At 39.1% G+C, this 21,951-nt stretch overlaps 1 protein-coding gene across 2 annotated transcripts in view; it reads right to left on the reverse strand.

Moving 5' to 3' along the window:
* Positions 1–21,574, reverse strand: part of LOC311081319 (potassium voltage-gated channel subfamily A member 1) — a 70,943-nt gene extending 49,369 nt beyond the window's left edge. The window contains exon 1 of one of the 2 annotated variants that reach the window (XM_084111831.1): positions 18,805–21,574. In XM_084111831.1, coding sequence (XP_083967957.1) covers positions 19,787–21,427 — 1,641 coding nt within the window. In that variant the 5' untranslated portion in view covers positions 21,428–21,574 and the 3' untranslated portion in view covers positions 18,805–19,786. The remainder of the gene's footprint in view (positions 1–18,804) is intronic. The other variant, XM_084111832.1, reaches the window with a different exon arrangement.
* Between the last annotated feature and the right edge of the window lie 377 nt (positions 21,575–21,951).

The raw sequence follows: 21,951 nt of genomic DNA on the forward strand, positions 1-21,951 counted from the left end.
AAACCAAGCCAATCTGAGAAAGCTGCGGCTGTTAAAAATACGCATTATTTCACCACAGGGTGTCAGTCTACACTAGTGACTGCGACGCTGAAGTGTGTGAGAACAGATGAATAACATCAGTACGAACCACGAACATTTATTTATTTGGATTAAATATTTTAACATTCTGTGTCATTTTTCAATGTCAATCTTTTTACTATTTACATGTTCATGCCCAAAATGCTTAATTAATATTCAAAGAAGTTGACTGTCATTCTCCTCTAACGTACGCTGTGTGCGTTACTGTTGAAGATTAAATAAATAGCCTAGCCTATTTAACATCGTTACAGGCACCTCGCGAGCATTCATTCAACTATTTTAAAAAGACTGTAATAAAGCACTAATGCACACAAGCAATCCTGTTTATTAGTCAAATTCATTAAAAAAATGTAAACTAAACAGGTATAAGTATAGGCTAAGAGAAAAACACTGTTAATGAGAAGACATATAGGACTGCTGCAGGTTAGTGGATAAATATATTTAGCCTATTTATTATTCAGAATGAACAGTTAAGAAAATATATTTATAGGAACATTTCAGCAGGCTCAAGATAATTAATACAGAGATCATTATTCATTGTTTTAATCAATTGGCATCCATAAAACGTAGTGATAATCTGCATTCTCATGTATGTATGTGCGCTGAACGCTCTAACCGGAAACTCCTGATATGTAATAAGTAGAACGCGGAAGTAGTTGTGCAAGTAGCCCATTCTGTATCCGGTACTACAGACTGCATAACATCAGTTTATGGGGATGTCACGGGATGAACAAACAACTCAGATCAGGAGGTGAGGTAAACTATTAGACTGCATAGCATGAAGACCCAGATAAGCAATGAATTAATTGTTTCTCATAATTTGGCCTTGTCCTTGTATTGCAATTTTTTTTTTATTCTAAAAGTGATCAACATTTGATGTGTTTGGGGAATTTGGCTATTAACATGTAACAGTTTAATTATATTCTGCTGAAATGAACTAAATGACTTGCAAAAAGATTCGTTCATTTTGATGAACGAGATTCAAAGATCCGAGTCAGTAAAATGATCCGAACTACCCCATTACTAATGGATTGATGATTCAGCTGCGGGCGCCATCTTCTGGTCAGACGCGGGAATTCATTTAGCGTCTCACAGTGCATTATGGGTATTCTCTAGCCGTTGAGCGTACATCGGTTGTACTCTCGTTATTGCAATGTATTGTGGAATTGAATGAATGCTCTCTACAAATGACTGTCCCCTCAAATATAACCCATTTGAGGGTATAGGGGGCGATGTCGGACACAGCCTTAATCTCTGGAACGTGGCAAAATTCTAATGAGCTTGTGTTCCCCGTCACCCGCATTCACATGCATATGAATGAGATTCAATGGAACAAAATGTGTAGTGTGACCTCTTTATGCGGGAAGAACTATGCGGTTACATTGCAAAAAATAATAACAATAATTGAAAGTTAAAGTATTTCTCATAATTGCAAATTATTACATCTTAAAAAATGACATCTTAAAAATTATTTTATTATAATAACAGCATACGGTACGCGCACAATACAGAAACCACAATACAGCCTTTTTCTAGGATTCTTTGATGAACCACACTCAAAGATGCAGATGTTATTCAGCAGAGAAAGGAAACACTCAGATAAACCTTAAATACACTGCAAGTAACTTTGGATAAAAGTGTAGACTAAATGTCACCTGCCATCTAAAGAGGTCACAGCCCCGACCTTTGACCTTATAAATCTGATTCAGACGACCATGTTCGACTGATGTGAAAAAAAATCTATACAAATAAAGAGATTAACATTCAAAATGATCAGTAGAACTGAACTGTAATCCCATTGTTTTGTTGTTGTCATGGATGGGACACAGAGATAATTTTTTCCCACAATAACTACTGTTTCTGTAAAACGTATGCAAACAAGTAGCATTATCACAACTAAAGCAGAAATACCAGAGAAAATATCTTAGTCAATATGGGTGGCCTTCAAATATAGAGTAGGCCTACTGCAGCCCTAATGGATGACACATTTTTTGTAAGCCAAAACCTGGAAATCAAATCTGGGAGATACTTTTTTTTTTTTTCATTAAGCGTCATCAGACGAACAGGTAAACTCATCTGCTCACTAGTTAAAAAAAAAAAATTAAGACTGAAAGAGTCATCGAAAGCTAAATGGTGGTGATGTTGAAGTCAAGTGACCGTGGTGTAGTTAGTTTAAAGCCTACGTTTAGCTTTTTACTTCTTGTATTTAGGCTTCGAAATTCATAAAAGTCACAAGAATCACAAACTTTCATTGGACACAGAGCTTATTTTGGGCAATAATTCAGAAGCCAATGAAAAAATCCTACTGGGTTTCTGTCGAGGGAACCAAAGTGATGCTAACGTATGGTTCTCATTTCTGTATAGAGAGTGAAAAGGACCCATTAAAAGAGTAGAATATGTGTATGTGTTAGGGGTTGCACAGATTTTAGTTTTGTCATTAGTTGACATATTCATTCATGTAATCCAGAAGAAACACAACAATGCAGAGCCATAAAACAACCAGCCCAACGATTCATCTAAAGTCTCACAAGCTGTTTCATGCTGCTCATATAGGCCTAATCTCTTAAAAGCAAAACAAGCCATTTCTGATTGCAAAGCATATCTGAATTCATATATCTTAACCAGCAAACTACCAAGCAGGCTGAGAAACCTGACAGAATTTTAAGGTATTGTCATTAGGCTGTTGTCATTTAAACTACAGAGCTCAAATAATACAAATCACATAACAAAAATAACCCTCATGTTGTTCCAGACTCATATTGATTACTTATGTGGAACACAAACTAATTTTTTGAAAAATATTCTGGACAAAACGCACCATTAGACCACAATAAAATAAATGAAAATATAATTTAATGATATTAAAGGGATATTTCACCACTGGAAAGATGAATGTGTATTTAAATTGGGTCATTTATTTAGTAGAAATGTGAAATTATTTTAGAAGTTGGTGCCTTCTAGACTGAAAAGACAGAAAATGTATTTTTGGCTCATGTAGATGAAAGACAACAACTCCCAGAATGCACTTGCTTCACTGCCCTATGAGGCCACTCCTAAGCCACGCCTGCCGGTTACAGAGGGCAGTATCGGAAGAAATGATACAATCTTATTTTTTTGTGTGATACATGTATCCCCTGTGATCTTTGTTCAATAATAAAAAATTTAAAAAAAGGAATTGATACAACTAGGCTTGACTCGCACGGTCATTCGAAAATCACACCGGTTTCTAATGTTACAAAGCTTTTAATGCTAATTGGTGAAGTATCCCTTTAAATGTACATATCTTTTGCGCTCGTCAAATATTTTGTTTTACTTGGAAATATGTTAGAATTCAGAAGTAAAATCTGTTGAAAACAGAGAAATGGCACTTAGAGGAACATATTAAAGTGATAACAATTTTGTCTGTCTTAAAACAAAATGAAAGCCAGAAAGTATATATTTTTTAAAGTGATATTTTAATCCACTTCCACTCAGATCATGAGGTTAAATCATCACATTTCCTTTCCTTTTAAGACGTTCTTTTTTCTTGTCTAATTGAAAGGCCATTTACGCTCTGTGAGCAGCGGTCAGAGAAGAAGTGCCGCTTATATAAGAGACCCGGAACGGTTTTCTTGCTTCAAGCCATTTTTTCTATTACAAAGACAAGATAAAACAGCCACATCAGGCAATCCAACTCTAACACACAACCTAACAACAACACAACCAACCAATGGCTTTACTTCTACTCTAAAAGCAACCACACATGATAACTAATTATATATATATATATATATATATACACATTGTGATTTCTGGATTTTTTTAGATTATGTCTCTCACAGTGGACATGCACCTACGATGACAATTTCAGACCCCTCCATGATTTCCAAGTGGGAGAACTTGCAAAATAGCAGGGTGTTCAAATACTTATTTTCCTCACTGTGTATATATATATATATATATATATATATATACACAGTGAGGAAAATAAGTATTTGAACACCCTGCTATTTTGCAAGTTCTCCCACTTGGAAATCATGGAGGGGTCTGAAATTGTCATCGTAGGTGCATGTCCACTGTGAGAGACATAATCTAAAAAAATCCAGAAATCACAATGTATGATTTTTTTTAACTATTTATTTGTATGATACAGCTGAAAATAAGTATTTCAACACCTGAGAAAATCAATGTTAATATTTGGTACAGTAGCCTTTGTTTGCAATTACAGAGGTCAAACGTTTCCTGTAGTTTTTCACCAGGTTTGCACACACTGCAGGAGGGATTTTGGCCCACTCCTCCACACAGATCTTCTCTAGATCAGTCAGGTTTCTGGGCTGTCGCTGAGAAACACGGAGTTTGAGCTCCCTCCAAAGATTCTCTATTGGGTTTAGGTCTGGAGACTGGCTAGGCCACGCCAGAACCTTGATATGCTTCTTACAGAGCCACTCCTTGGTTATCCTGGCTGTGTGCTTCGGGTCATTGTCATGTTGGAAGACCCAGCCTCGACCCATCTTCAATGCTCTAACTGAGGGAAGGCGGTTGTTCCCCAAAATCTCGCAATACATGGCCCCGGTCATCCTCTCCTTAATACAGTGCAGTCGCCCTGTCCCATGTGCAGAAAAACACCCCCAAATCATGATGCTACCACCCCCATGCTTCACAGTAGGGATGGTGTTCTTGGGATGGTACTCATCATTCTTCTTCCTCCAAACACGTTTAGTGGAATTATGACCAAAAAGTTCTATTTTGGTCTCATCTGACTGGATCATCCAAATGGTCAGTGGCAAACTTAAGACGGGCCTTGACATGTGCTGGTTTAAGCAGGGGAACCTTCCGTGCCATGCATGATTTCAAACCATGACGTCTTAGTGTATTACCAACAGTAACCTTGGAAACGGTGGTCCCAGCTCTTTTCAGGTCATTGACCAGCTCCTCCCGTGTAGTTCTGGGCTGATTTCTCACCTTTCTTAGGATCATTGAGACCCCACGAGGTGAGATCTTGCATGGAGCCCCAGTCCGAGGGAGATTGACAGTCATGTTTAGCTTCTTCCATTTTCTAATGATTGCTCCAACAGTGGACCTTTTTTCACCAAGCTGCTTGGCAATTTCCCCGTAGCCCTTTCCAGCCTTGTGTACAATTTTGTCTCTAGTGTCTTTGGACAGCTCTTTGGTCTTTGCCATGTTAGTAGTTGGATTCTTACTGATTGTATGGGGTGGACAGGTGTCTTTATGCAGCTAACGACCTCAAACAGGTGCATCTAATTTAGGATAATAAATGGAGTAGAGGTGGACATTTTAAAGGCAGACTAACAGGTCTTTGAGGGTCAGAATTCTAGCTGATAGACAGGTGTTCAAATACTTATTTGCAGCTGTATCATACAAATAAATAGTTAAAAAATCATATATTGTGATTTCTGGATTTTTTTTTTTAGATTATGTCTCTCACAGTGGACATGCACCTACGATGACAATTTCAGACCCCTCCATGATTTCCAAGTGGGAGAACTTGCAAAATAGCAGGGTGTTCAAATACTTATTTTCCTCACTGTATATATATATATATATATATATATATATATATGATCATTTTGATTATGAACACTATCCAGTGATTTCCTCAACTACTTTTCATTTTCCTTCTTTTATGAGACTTCTTAAAGGGTAACTAAACCCTAGAACAACTTTTTTTAGTTAATGATCTGTAAGACTGGGGCTTTATTAGTGCTGTTCATTGATTTGAGTACATTTTTGACATTTGGGTATAAAGTGTTTTAATTCTACAATATATGGTGTAAAAACGTCTGAGTGCTGCCCTCTTCAGGTTGAACGGTGGCTACTGCAGTTGAATTTTCTTATTGGAAGTTGTTTCCACACGTGACGTAAGCAGGTACTGCGTGACGTAAGCAGGTTCCAGCTCACCACGCCCTTGGCATAGGCTCAGCCCCTGGTATAAAAACATCTTGTTCAGTCAAAACCACTGTGGCGTGTCAGGAGTTGGAATTGCGAGTATTGAAAGCAATCAGGATAGCGTATATTAGCATCTAGTTAGCATAGCATTTATATAGTTATTTAGATTTTTTTGCGTAGCCTAGGTAGTTAATTAACATAGTTGTTAGTGTAGTATTGTTAGAAGCATAGTTAGTTAGTAGCATAGCATTGCATCAGTTAGGATAGCTTCAAGTTAACATCGATTTTTAGCATTAGCTTTATCTGTATTTAGTACAGTGGTTAGGATGGGATGTAGGTGTAGTGTTGCTGGTTGCAACAGCACTGCTGGACTGCATAGCTTTCCAGCAGACTTGGAAATTAGGCGCCAGTGGTTGCATGCACTTGGCCTGGAAGACCGAGAGTTCCCGCCTAGAGCTGGAGTGTGCAACCTGCATTTTAAGCGGGATTGGTTCTCCAACGCAATGGAGGTGGAAATGTGATTTTCCAAACAGCTTGCGCTGAAAAGCGGCACAGTGCCAAACGCTGCTCCTCCTGCATGGATTCCATCACTGCAGCGGCATCTTGATGTGAGTGAGCATATATGTTTAATCACAATTTTATGTTTCTTCCTATTAAGCTAAAGTTAGGGTAAACCCTCTGGGGTCGGCGCGTTTTGCTGGATTTTTTCACATAGCAGCAAAATAGACTTAAAATAGTCTGTCATTTATGGTCATATAGACTTAAGAAAAATGAAAAAATAAACTGTAAAATGTCTACTTCTTTGTATCCCCTTACAATCAAAACAAAACATTGTGCTTTTGTAAAATAAAGCAAATAAACAGAATATGCTTTCTGCCTCTCCGTCTCCGTGAACTTTTTTATTCTGGAGCACGTCTCTAAACTTAAACAAAACTCAGCGAATACTAGTCACACAGGCATAAGCAATATATCTTTATAAACATTTAAGTCTCTGATATTAAATGATCTAATTCAAAACGAAAACAACTATTCTCTGTTTATGTAATCTGTATGAAAAGAGAGAGATGTCAGTCGTTCTCATGGCAACTCATTATCTGCTAATGTGAACATCCCCCACCCCACGTCACAAACTACCTTGTAACCAATCAGGTCAATGTGTGATCGTCATGCCATGTGGAGCACTTTTATCATGGATAGATGTACTTTTATGATGGATAGATGCACTTTTATCATGGATAGATGTACTTTTATGATGGATATATGCACTTTTATCATGGATAGATGCACTTTTATGGACTTCAAAACAGAAACAGCAATTCACTGCCATTATAAAGCTTGGAACAATTTTTTTTATAACTCAGATTGTATTCGTCTGAAAGAAGAATGTCAAATATACACCTAGGATGACTTGAGGGTGAGTAAATCATGGGCTAATTCTCATTATTGGGTAAACTATCCATTTAAGCATAAATAAAACATGATGCCTCCTTCGACTGTGCCTTAGGTAAAATTGCAGAACACAACAAGTCTTTTGTCACTGTAATTTTACTGTGGTCAAAATAGCGAAATGCCCAAAACCTTGCTATGGTTACCATGGTTTCAATCATCGCAGTTTCGGGAGCGAGTCATGTTCCGTACACACATAGAACGATAATTTAGGGGACTCATTCTCGCATTTAAATCCAGTTGTCACCCCTGTAACTTTACATTGTGTATGTGGAGAACAAGGCATTTGTATAGAGGTCTCAAACTCACACATTTTTTTTCCTTAGGGTCAGTGAGGGGACATGCTCATGAAGAACTAAAATATGACTAAATTAGGATTAGATCTAATTTTAGCTGTGTTTCCATCTGAGTCATGTTTGACATTACCATGTATGTTGTCTACAGAAAGGACTTGGAATTTTTACTTTCCTAGTTTAAATGGTAATCTTTTCAAGATTCACAAGTCAAATTGGTTACTGATTTACCAGTAACTCTATAACAGCTTTTAACAATCCTCACAGTGTCTTTGTAGGCTGATGTAGGCTGTAGTTTAGCAGCGCACTTCTGCCAGATTGAACCTGATTTATCCTGCTAGCTTCACTGCGTGTGACACTTCCTGTGAAAATATTAACACGAGAGGGAGGTGAGAATCACGCTGCTTGTCAATTCTATCTAATATAAGAGTTTTTTCTGCATTCCTTTAAAACGGAGTCACATTGTACTTTTGGGAGTCAAACATTTGCTAATCTTTGTAAGATTAAAAGGATGTTCTGGGTTCAATACAAGTTAAGCTCTATTCACAGTATCTGTGGTGTAATTTCAGCCTGTTCCTCAGTAAAAAATAACATAAATAAATAAGGGTAATACAATAATTAAAAAATGTGGAGGGTTCTAAGTGGACGAAACATTATACTTTTTTTAAAACACATTTTAAAATTATAGTTCACCCAAAAATTCTGTGATCATTCACTCAACCTCTTTCCAAACCTTCTGTGGAACACAAAAGCAGATGCTTAACAGAAAGTTGCGGTAAAAGAAGTCTTTATGACTTTGTGCACCATATTCAAAGACTTCTGAAGTCCTACTACAATTCTGTGTAAGGAACATACTGAAACTTAAGAGTACATTTTTATTTTTCACTGAACATCATGCTTGACAGTCATGGTCACCATTCACTTCCATTGTATGGAAAAGAGCATCTTGGACATTCTGCTAAATTTCTCCTTTTAGTGTTCAACTGAAAATAAGTCATAAAGTGAAGTGACATGAACGTGGGTAAATGTATTTAATCTAATTATATTATTTATTTTATTTTATTCTGTTGTAAGTGCATTATAATAACTGAGATTTTTGCCTTTGACAAGTCAAAAACTACTTTCAGTTAAGTCCAAAGAGCATCTCAGTATAAACCTCTGAGACGTTACATCGAACGTGACCGACTGAAAGGGAACTGCAGTTCACTGAAACAGTATTGAACCTTGAACATTCCTATAAACGTCATGCTCAAATTGTAACAAAGCTGCAGGATGCTGTACTGCCACACGCAGTACTGTGGGTCATGAAGAGTGTTTCACCTGGACAAATCAGTTGAACTACTGATTTGAATGAGAATGGCTAGAGGTTAAGTCTTAGATAAAGCCTGTCTAATGCCATTTTCATCAGTTATATGATGACTGTACCATTCAAAGGGTTTCTTTTTTAAATGCCTTGCAAATGAATAGCATCCTTTCTACAAGCTTCGCTAGAATTTATGGAGCTGTCTGTGGTGCTGAAATCACACTTTATCCGCAATATTGATGCATTTGACTGAAGAATGAGGAAAATAAAACATACTGAGATCCAATTCACCAACACACAGATGTTTGACTGTGAATAGACACAAAATGACCTAGACCACATTTATGCTGATTTTACACCAGCAAACTGTAACCCTTTTCTGAGCCAGGGTGGCAATTTTCCATCCTTAATGATTTCAACATTAAGTTGAAACCAAGTTATACTTGAGTAAATAAAATGCCTAAAAGCGCTTCAAAGCTAAACAAATTATTGACCACCTAGAACACTGAGCCATTGCATAACAACATGATAAAACACTAAGAAAACTATAGCAATGCTTTATTTATAACACCCTAGCATCATGCCAGTGAGTTTTGCACATGCAAACACCACCTTTGCCTCATAAAAATCTTGTTAATATTCATTGATGAAAGATGAATCGTTGTGTTAAATAATACTCTACTGATGCTCTATTAATATTTTCAACATAATCACCCCAAAAAAGTGAAATGCAGATATAATTACTAACAGGTATTACTAACTCCAGCCAGGTGTTCACCAACAGCCAGATCACACTGACAAAAGCTTATCTATCGGTGTACAGTGAGTGACAGGTTAGATGCAGAGTAATACAACAGCCTTTTGATTGCAAATGAAGCAAGCATTCTATGGTCAATACAGATAACTGATTCAATAAAGGCAAGCAATTCACAATCACAACTGTTCAGCTTGAAGGGCCCCCATTGACTTTCATAGTAAGGAAAAAAATACTTTGGAAATCAATGGTGCCCCACAACTGTTTGGACATTCTTCAAAATATCTTATTTTGTGTTCTGCAGAAAAAAAGAACCTCATACAGGTTTGGAACAACTTGAGGGCATTTTAGCACTTCTGGTTCTGTTGTCCTGAAGTCAATGGGATTTTTGAATGGGCTTTTGGTTAAATACCTGAAACTGGACATCAAATGACATCAGTCGGACAGGTGAACTCATCTACTCACAAGTTCACTTTTACAGCCTCGTTGTGTTATTGCAAAGAACTCTAACTCAGTTGTTTAAATGTTTTACTCTATCTTGCACCCAGCGCAATTGACTTTGTACACCGACGCATGTTTCATTCCTATTTTGCACCCGCGCAAAGCGCGCTTTTCCCTCCACAGAAGCACGTCGCTAAACTAGGGAATGAATTTGCGCTCCCTGGGCGGTTCAGCGCAAAAAAGGAGGCGTGTTCCGGCGCAAACAATCCCTGGTGCTATTTTACTGTTCCATAAAACAATTGCGCCACTGGCCAGAAAAAAACTAGTCTAAAGTCAGTGGCGCGTTGCACGTTGTTCATTATGCTATTTTAAGGGCGCATGCTTGACCATAATGTATAGCGTGCACAATGCGCATACACTTTGATTCTCTAATCTACACAGAAGCAGCAGTTTTCATTTTTGCAAATCATATTATTACAAACGATAGATAGATAGATAGATAGATAGATAGATAGATAGATAGATAGATAGATAGATAGATAGATAGATAGATAGATAGACAATTTATTATAAAAGCATACATCTAGCTTACACATTTACCCACATTATTATATACCTGTTTAACCGAAGCTAATTTGGGTGTGTTTCTCCATCCCCAATGTCACTTCTCTCTCTTTTACGGCCGTGACGAGAGCGTTGCTCTCCTCGGCTGTGAACCGCTCCTGGCGCGCGCCTGGCAAATCCGCCGTTATAATAGCAATACGCCAAGGAAAAAGCGCGTCTGCTCTTAAAGGGAATGTGAGATGTCGCTCTGATTGGTTTATTTCACGTTACGCCCAAACCACACCTATGAATAATGAAGCTACTTCAGACCAACCCATTTTAGATTTGCGCCTGGCGCAAGAGTCATTTATCCCGCCGGTATAATAGCAACAGCGCCGAGACCCGCCCACAAAGTTACTTGCGCTTTGCGCTTTGACACTTGCGTTTCAGATCGTTAAAATAGGGCCCTAAATGTTTAAATAAAGAGTCGTCAGACGCTTAATGGTGGTGACTAAGTCATGTGACTGCGGTGTAGCTTTTTACTTCTGGCGATTCTATTTAGACTTAAAAATTCGGAAACATGTTCATTTGTGAAGATTATCATTATGAACAAAAAGTCTAAGAATCATAATCTTTTGTTGGACATAGAGCTCATTTTCTAGAATTGTCCTGACCTAAAGCAAATGGAAAAATCCTTTTTGGATCTAGTGTAATTTTAACATCTGTGTTTGGCCACTTGGCCTACAAAAATTTGTCATAACTGCAGCAATAGCTATTTGGTTATAGTAAATCTACGAAATTGCTGTTTAATGATTGTGATGCAATGAATTACATTTAAACTTTTTTTTATACAAGGACATTAAAGTAAGGAGCACAGGTGATGTCAGAATATGTTATTCATCTCACTATAATGACAAAGGTTTGTGCTGTTTTTGTACTATTGCAGTGCAGTGAATCTTGCTTTGAAAGCCTCCGTTGGTCCTTGTCAAATTCGTCCCCATTCGCAGCCTAACCATTATGTTAATCATGTTATATTTGGTTGAAAAGAGGGGTCTGAGCTTATCACATCTCCAGCGAATGCTTATGATGAGCTCAGACCATCCTCTTCAACCAAATTTAACATGGCTAGCTTGCACACATAAAAAAAAAAAAAACAGACAGTTGTGACATGTTTGCAATCATGAAGCACTTTCAAGAGCTTAAAGCCCCCCTGAAATGAAGTTTTTTAGCTTTTAGTATGAATATGATAGCATTAAAGGGTTAGTTCACCCAAAAATGAAAATTCTGTCAGTAATCACTCACCCTCATGTTGTTCCAACCCCGTAAGACTTTCGTTCATCTTCGGAACACAAATTAAGATATTTTTGATGAAATCTGAGAGCTGTCTCACTCCTTGATAGGCTTCTATGTAATTGCATCTGCCTGCCCAGAAAAGTTAGAAAAGACATTGTTAAAATAGTCCAAGCGACTACAGTGGCTCAACCTTAAGTTTATCAAGCGACGAGAATACTTTTTGTGCGCAAAAAACAAAACAAAAATAACGACTTTATTCAACTATTCATTTTCTTCTGTGTGGGCCTCTGAGTGAGTTCACGAGAGCGCCACGACGCATGCGTGAGAACATACAGCCTATGGAGGAGTGAGACAGCTCTCAGAAATAATCAAAAATATCTTAACTTGTGTTCCGAAGATGAACGAAAGTCTCATGGGGTTGGAACAACATGAGGGCGAGTAATTACTGACAGAATTTTCAGTTTTGGGTGAACTAACCCTTTAAGCCAAATTTATATTTCTGCGTCAGACCTACGGCGTATCCTCTATGCCAGTGGTTCCCAAACCTGTCCTGAAGGACCCCCAACACTGCACGTTTTCTTTGTCTCCCTAATCAAACACACCTGATTCAACTCATCAGCTCATTAACCCATGTGATCAGGTGTGTTTGATTAGGGAGACAAAGAAAACGTGCAGTGTTGGGGGTCCTTCAGGACAGGTTTGGGAACCACTGCTCTATGCCATTGATTCTCAAAGTGTCAAAGAACGGTCAGTGCATCACGTGATAAACTGCTAAATTCAAACTGTGCTTTCGCGCGTTGGCTGATGCTGAGCCAGAGAATGACGCGCTCAGCGGAGTCAACGCTTGTCATATATCATTCACAACTATTCAGGGTTTTCAACCACATTATGTTTATTTTCAGGTTTCAGACATTTAAATTCACTTATACCATTGGCTGCAGGGTGTCCATTAAAAAGTGATAATGTACACCTAGGAAAGGCGTCCCGTCAATTTGCCTGATGACAGTTCTAAATGATTGCGCTGGCTCAAACTCACTGATCAACTGCTGCGGTCGGGTCGCTGTGGCCACGTTGCTTGGCAACGCCTGTATACGGGAGATATTAAATAGTGCGCTCGACTTAATAAATAAAAACCCTCACGATTTTTACTCTAAAACACATTAAAGTATTATTAATTGATTAAATATTTATTTCTTTCTTAAGTGACCATGGTATAAGCGGGTTAATGCCCTTCGAGGTGTCCATTGTCAGGTATTAATGCCTCCGCTGCGCGTCGGACGGTTCACGCCTCGCCGTCGTCCATTAATACCTGATAATGGACACCTCGTCGGGCATTAACCCTTACATAAGTACTAAAAAAACCAATACATTTAGAGTTTGTAAAATACACACTGATGTCTATGGAAGCAGCAATAATAATCCTATCCATTATAATCAGGTGGTGCACATCGTGCATAGGCCTTTAGCTCAACTAACGTGATCATTATAAAGGTGATGTAATGCTATAGCTAACAAATTTGTGACTATTTTGAATAAAAAAAGAAATAAAAGCAGATCATCAGTCATTCAGTGGCTGTGGCCACGTGACAAGAAATGATGCATCACCTTGGAAACAATAAAGTGATACGTTCTAAATAACGGTCGCCTTGAAAAACTCATGCTTGGGGGACAGACAAATTTTTTAAACTTAAGTGTGTGAAAAGGTTAAATATAAATGAATGTTAGGTGGGTGATAAAATGATGAAAAGTTCAAAACTGCTATCGTGGCTTCAATCTGGCAAGAGAAGTTCGGATCAGGAGGAGAATGTTTCAAGTACAAGGACTGAAGAGGATGAGAATGAACCAAGCACAGGTGCTAACAGTGGCAACTTTGATAGCGCCGGTGAGCAGAAAGAGAGAGCATCTGCTAGCAGCAGCAAACGCTACAAAATAGTGAGAAATTATGACCAGAACTATATCAAATTTGGACTTATTTGGAGCGGGAGAGAGGAAGAGCCCAGGCCGCAGTGTGTGGTATGTGGCAAAGTTCTTAGCAATGAATGCATGAAACCATCGCATCTCAAACGGCATCTTGTAACCAAACACACAGTGCTTAAGGACAAACCAGTGGATTTTTTTTTGCGAAAACGTGATGAACTGAAGCAGTCAAAATCCACCATTCAATCCTGTGGTACAAATCAAAGCACAGGAAGCTTCATATCGTGCCAGTCTCCGGATCGCCAAAGCTGGTAAGCCGCACACAATAGGTGAACAACTGTGTCTACTTTTAGCCAAAGAGATGACATGCATCGTGTGGAGAGAAAGCTGCTAAAGAGTTAAACTTGGTGCCGCTTTCAAATAACACTGTGTCACGGAGAATAAAAGACATGGCTGACGATGTTAAAAAGACACTGATTGAGCGCATTAAAAAGTCAATATTTTGCCATCCAGCTTGACGAGACTACAGATGTCGCAGATTTGGCCAATTTATTGGTTTATGTGAGATATGAAAATGATGGTGCAGCTCAGGAGGACTTACTTGAGACCAGATCTACAGCAGAGCACATATTCCAGGTACTGGACGCGTTTATCCAAGAGAACAGACTGGACTGGAAAAAGTGTGTGGGAGTATGTACAGATGGCGCGAGGGCTATGACAGGTCATCACAGTAGAGTTGCAGCTCGCATCCGAGAGGTAGCACCTGAGACGCGCTGGATTCACTGCAGCATCCAGTGCGCTGGCGCTGGCAGTGAAGAAGATGCCTGATGGCCTGAAGTCTGTGCTGGACTCTGCTGTGAAAACTGTTAACTTCATAAAGGCCAGACCGATGAATTCTCGCTTATTTTGTGTGCTCTGCGAGGAAATGGGCAGTGAGCATGTCCAACTCTTGCTTCATACTGAAGTAAGGTGACTTTCAAGAGGAAAGGTGCTTTCGAGGCTTTTCGAATTGCACAAAGAGGTTGAGATGTTCTTACAGGACACAAATTTCCACTTGTCAGACATTTTCGAGGATACTGTGTGGCTTAGTCAGCTGGCATACTTGTCTGACATTTTTTCACGTTTAAACAAACTGAATTTGGGACCACAGGGACTCTCTATCAATGTATTTGACGTGCAGGACACGTCAGTATCTGTAGTATCTGTAAAAACCGCATTTTTTCATCTTAAAAATATATCTAAATAATGTCATATGCTCTCAATGAAAAATGCAGAACAATTAGTTCATGCGTTCATGACATCAAGGCTAGATTATTGTAATGCTATTATGGGTGGTTGCACTGCACACTTAAAAAAACAAACTACAGCTGGTCCAAAATGCAGCAGCTCGGTTCTGTCAACACTGCATTGGCTCCCTATTAAACATCGTATAAATTTTTAAATATTGCTGATCACTTACAAAGCATTAAATGGTTTAGCTCCCCAGTACTTGAGCGAGCTCTTAACGCATGATAGTCCTTCAGGTCTATTGCGATCTCAAAATTGATAATACCTAGAATATCAAAATCGACTGCTGGCGGTAGATCCTTTTCCTATTTAGCACCAAAACTTTGGAACAGTCTTCCTAACATTGTCCGGGAAGCAGACACACTCTGTCAGTTCAAATCTAGACTAAAAACACATCTCTTTGACCTAGCATACACATAACACATTATAGACTTCTATAATTCAATGTTAGGCTGCATAGATTAGGTCAGCCGGAACCGGGAACACTTCCCATAAATCCTGATGTATTTGTTACATCATAAGAAGGATGCTTCACTAATATTAGTCTCTCTGTTTATCCCAGGTTTACTGCAGTCCGCCAGATCCAGGCCATATCCAGATCTGATGAAGGACCTGCGCCTGGGCACGATGACAACGCAGTCCTGAAGTGTCAACCAGTCTCTCCCCTGTGAAGGCCTCTTTCCCTTCCCTTTACCTCAGTACAGATTAAATGTTATCGGGATAATTCCGGTTCGCGTGGCTACGCAGATGCGACAAAAAAAAAATCTGTATTATAAATTTTTAAGGCCAGACAAGTAGTTTATTGAGGGTTGATTTGTAAAGAGGAACTACACGCCTGCGCACATATATATTCAAATGCACATACCTTTGGACTGAACACGTAATGCGCATGTGCGCGACGTCTCATTTTCGCGGGTTTGCGTTTTTGAGGTTTGCGCAGAGATAACGGATAGTGAATCAATCAATCAAAACTAACTTTAGCTGGACAATAACTTTATCCTAGAGCTGTTGTAAAGCCTAAACAATCTGTTACGGTAATTTCCTATTATCTCTGTAAAGCTGCTTTGAAACAATCCATATTGTTAAAAGCGCTATATAAATCAAGGTGACTTGACTTGAGTTATTTGAAATCAAAGTTAAGACAGGTGATGTTTCAGCTTTCCCTGCTTGGAGAGTTTTCTGTCTGACAATGACCTGACGCTTGTTGGTGGAATCAGGGAGAACATCACTGCACACCTCGTGTCGCTCAGACAACAGTTCCTTAATTATTTGCAATGCCTGAAGCTGAAGCTAGCAGCTGGATGATAAACCCTTTCAACATCGACACCTCTCAAATGGCTCCAGAGGACTTAACTGTTGGTGAGCAGGAGAGTTTAATAGAGTTGCCTTGTGACGAAACATTGAAGGCAGCTTTCAGAAAGCAGACATTGTTGGACTTTTGGATAAAGCAGGACTTTTGGGTAAAGCAGCACAGTGAATACCCTGTGCTTTCCGACAAGGCCATGCGTTTTCTCCTTCCTTTTGTGACCACGTATCTGTGCGAGAAAGGCTTATCTGAGACTGAAGCTGACCTCCATTGACCCAGACATCTCAGGACTGTGTTCACAGAGACATGCGCACACATAACATTAAGCTCATGTAAGTTGTCAACAACATTTACTTTTAAGTGCAATACATTTTAATTTAATCTTTAAGTACAGTTTTTATTTCGCTTTTAGGTTCAATACATTTTAATTTAATCATTATTTAAGTTTTTTTATTTACCTGTATATAAGCAGCACTGTGCAGTGTTGATGTTAAAACTGTGTTGTAAAACTTGCTACACACAGCTTACGATGTAGCTACGGCGCGAGTACGACGCAGAAGTACAAACTGGGCTTTAAGGTTATGAATAAGCTGGTGTGCTCCAAAACAATGACAAAATTCGCATTTAGGAGATATAAGCATTCAAACCTTATAGTCTCTCACTTCCGCTAAAATGGGTCTTGGATTTTGATGACATCACCGTGGACTTCAGCTTCTCATCACATCTTCTGTCCAATCAAATGCTCTCTATAATCTAGAGCGTCCCGCGACTCCCGCCCCCTATGCTATAAATGCCCCCTAAGCTATAAATACCACCTGGCCAAAGCAACCGTTGACACGTCATGGAACAATATGGGTTGGAGAAGTGTGTTCGGTTGCTCAAACGCTTGAGTTTTATTCCGTTTTCCAACAGTATGGAACAGTATTCCAACCAACATTGGTTATGAATGAAATGACTAGAATTTATTCACACCTCTACTATTTAATCTAACGTATCATCAGCGCTCGGATTCGCTTCCATGGTGCTGTCAAGTCCGAATTGCAATCTATGAGGTAATCTATACGCTATTGGCTATTTAAAAAGGTAGAGAAGCCATTCAATATGTCTCGCCTTAGCTTCCTGTTTCAGTAGAAATTATGAAATTACGAATTTAGTAGATGAACAAGCCCAGGGGTCTGAAGGATGTCTCTACAGCGCCAAATTTCACATTTTAGTGTGTAATTAACACAAACACCATAGAGCTTAGTTCAGAGTGCATATGAAGATCTTCCTGCAGAAACGTGTCGATATGTCACTTGGATGTGCCTAAGTTTTAATGCTATCAGTCTTTATACTCCTGACCTACACTGCCCACTGTCCAAAATGCAGCTGTCTCATGTATCTATGCAACCAAAATAAGCATGCAGTACACAAACTCTTTCTCGAAGGTTATGTGATATAACCTATAACGGGCATATCTAATCCTCTGTGAAACAGGATATGTCACTCTTCATAGAACAACCCTGTGTGTGATAGCCACGGCCACAATCACACACACTTATTTTCTGGTTCCTGGCACCTAATAACACCTCACTCTCTTTCAAGCACTTGCATACAGGAGGTTCACACAGCGTCAATAATGACTCTTATTTTGTCTATGATATGTCATTTAACAGCTCAACATGAATAAATATGAACTAATTCTCAGAATTTTAGATCATGCAATTTAAAGGGATAGTTCACCCTAAAATGAAGATTTTGTCATCATTTACTCACCCTCAAATTGTTCCAAATCTGTATGAGTATTTTTTTTTCCTACTATGGAAGTCGAAGGTGAGTAAATGATGACAGAATTAAAAAAATTGTGTGAACGATCCTTTTTATTAAATACTATTTTCACAGCATGCCATTTCAGGTGCTTTACAGGGGGTCAGTGAGGTAAATTCCAGAGTATTCCAGAATCATGAAAATGTTAAGTGTGTGTGGGTCGACTGCTCTGAAATAAACATAGGCCTACTCAAGAATATGTACTTGCTCATTTTTGGGGTTAACGTTTTTTTACGCCGTACATAAACCATGTTTTTTTTTTTTGTTTTTTTTTTGGCTAGTCTATTAGGGTTAAATGAACAAACGCTAAAATATTATAATGTCATAAAATATTAATGTACAATAACTGTGGTTACAATTGTGTATAAAAAAACAACATTTCAAACACAAGAAAAGCACTGAAAGCAAATGAAACACTGAAAGCAAGTGAAGACTAAATGAGGAGACTGACCTTATATGAAATCGGATCACTGGATTTTCTTCAAGTTCTCCTCTGGTGTCAGTGGATTATCATGGTTCAGTCCATTTGTAGAGGTTTCTCTCTCCTGTACACGGCCATTTCTGCTTGAATACATCAAACTTCAGGGATAAAATTGACAAGGCTTCATCGTTGTGAGTTCAGCGGCAAAACACATTAAAGTTGTCCAATTCCTTGGAGTGCTTCTTAGATTTCATACACCAATTAGTTTTAAAATTGAGTGAAAAAATATTGCTATAAATAAATTAAGATACTGATAGCCACAAACTTCACAAAAACTGTGTTTTAGACTAACAATAAAAGTGGTATTGATCAAGACCCTAAAGTCCAAACAATTATTTTACAGAAAATTATGTACATGCATTTATTTATTTTTTTATAATATGCTTTAAAAGAAGAAACCCTATTTTGGCTTTTCACATAAGTTGGAGACATTGGGGAACTATATACAATAAAATAAATAAAAGAGTTAAGGCCTGTGATTTTTGAATTTCAAAGCATCCCATCAAAGCAAGTTCTTAATATTTTACTTATTTAATTCATTATTATTTTGTTTTCTGATCTGAATAACAAATCTTAAAAGTAACGCTTAAAAGCTGTTGGTGCCCAAAGAGATCAACAGATTAAAATGTACTTTAAAAAAATAACTGCAACTTTCCATGATTTTAGCAGTGCGATGATCCTTGGATTGCACAGATTTTGGGTGCATTAAGCATGGATGGACTAGAGGTTTGTCTTTCTAAGGAGCATTTAATATTCAATTTATCACGTTAGTCTTCTCAAACATGTTTGATTTCTCACTATATTCTTAATCTCTGGAATTTGAAGATTTCTTCAACACATGACAACAACGCTGCTCCTCCTGGTAAGTATCCCTGAGATTAAAATAGCTGGAAAGTTGGAAGTTGGAAACAATGACGGGCACCGGTAGTGCAATGGGGTGGTGATGGATGAACTAGAGGTCTGTTTCTCTAGCGTCCAAGCAAAATGTATAAAGGGAACGTTTAATATCCATTCTGCTGTTAGCTTTCATGTTAGTCTTTTCAACAGGCGTTGTTTCTTCATTGTGTTCTGTATCTCTGGAGTTGGAGGTTGATGATTTCCTCAGCCCATGAATTTCATCACATGGGTTTGAAGGGCCACCATTATTTGGCTCGTCTCTGAGAGATGCCTGGTCTTGGTCAGTTTCTCTGTGGTAGAAATAGTTGAAGTTAGACACGATGACGGGCACCGGTAGTGCAATGGTCAACACCCCTGCAATGGCACAGAGAGAGCCCACAATTTTGCCCCCCACCGTCACCGGTCTCATGTCACCATACCCAACTGTTGTCATGGTCACCACCGCCCACCAGAAGGCATCTGGGATGCTGGAAAAGTGAGACTCAGGTTCATCTGCCTCAGCAAAGAAGACAGCACTGGAGAACAATATGACACCAATGAAAAGAAAGAAGATCAAGAGGCCCAGCTCTCGCATGCTGGCTTTCAGAGTCTGACCCAAGATCTGAAGCCCCTTGGAGTGTCTAGAGAGCTTAAATATGCGAAACACCCGAACCAAACGAATGACCCTTAGTATGGCCAGAGACATGGCCTGTTGGCCATTATTGTGCTCCTGGCCCTGCTGTTCCGCCAGCTCTGTGCCCAGTGTGATGAAGTAAGGCATGATGGACATGATGTCAATGATGTTCATGATGGTTTTGGAGAATTCTGACTTACTTGGACATGCAAAGAAGCGCACAAAGAGCTCAAAGGTGAACCAAATCACGCAGGTGGTTTCAATGATGAAGAACGGGTCGGTGAAGGTGAGCGACGGGCGCTCTTGAGTACCATTGATCGCGCGACTGGTCACTGGAAGCTCTCGCTCGTCGCGAAACTCGGGTAAAGTTTCCAGACAGAAAGTTATGATGGAAATGGTGATGACGAGGACGGAGACGATAGCGATGCCTCGCGCAGGACTGGAGCTTTCAGGGTACTCAAAAATGAGCCATACCTGTTTCTGAAACTCATTCTGTGGCAACGGTTTCTCCTCTTCTTTGATAAAGCCCTCGTCCTCGCGGAAACGGTCCATTGCTTCTTCTCCCAGCTGATAAAAGCGGATTTCGTCGGCGAACACGTCGATCGACACGTTAACAGGTCGCCGGATTTTCCCTCCGGACTGATAGAAATAAAGAATTCCGTCAAAACTCGGTCTGTTACGATCAAAGAAATACTCGTTCCTGAGGGGGTCGAAATACTTTATTCTCTTGTCAGGATCCCCCAGTAAAGTGTCGGGAAACTGGTTCAGAGTGCCCAACTGGGTCTCGAACCTCAGCCCGGCGATATTAATAAGAACTCGTTCGTTGTTCTCATGGTCCATATCCATATCCAGAATGTCCTCATCAAACAAATGGGGACTGTAATAATCCACCGTATTCTCAGTGGAGCCCATCATTGTGTTGTTCATGTCGTTCATTTTCCATGAGCTCTGTTGTGGACTTCTGGAGTATATTTCTTTGTTGTGGACCAAGCGTGGACGATCCAGTGAGTTTTGGTTCTGGTAGGTTTCTCCATCACTGCCTCCATCTCCTCGCTTATCAAAACTCACCAAAGCTATCTCCATTTCCAAGCCATTAAATATTCATTAATAAAAGACCTGTAGAATTAAAAACCAAAAAGCCACTCATAAATCCACACTCGTTTTCTTTGCCGTTAGATTCTGCTTCGGATAAAGATGTGCATCATAATCCAAACATCCTCCCGTCACTCTGGTAATACATGTGTGTGCTCTGAGCGTAAGTACTGGAGTGATTCACAGGACTCGGTTCTTTTGAACGGATTCTTTTGAATGAATCGATTCGCAAAGCGTTGGTGTATCACTCGGCTGTGAGGACTTTCTTTGAGGTGGATGGATATGGAAATAAATTCGCAGTGATAAACAAACTAAATGTTGATTTTATTGATAAGAATAAAATCTTAAGCGCGGGGACCAGAGCAAGAGTGGTCACACAAATGAACTGAATGAAGCGAATCATTTCGCTGAAATGTGTGGGGAGAGAGATTCCCTCCGTTCAACAGTCTAGCTATTTATGTTTTTTATTACCAAACATGCTATAAAATTAATTTTTAATAGCCTATTTAAGATTG

Source organism: Abramis brama (assembly GCF_963993115.1).
Source record: "Abramis brama genome assembly, chromosome: 4".
NCBI classification, from domain to species: domain Eukaryota; kingdom Metazoa; phylum Chordata; class Actinopteri; order Cypriniformes; family Leuciscidae; genus Abramis; species Abramis brama.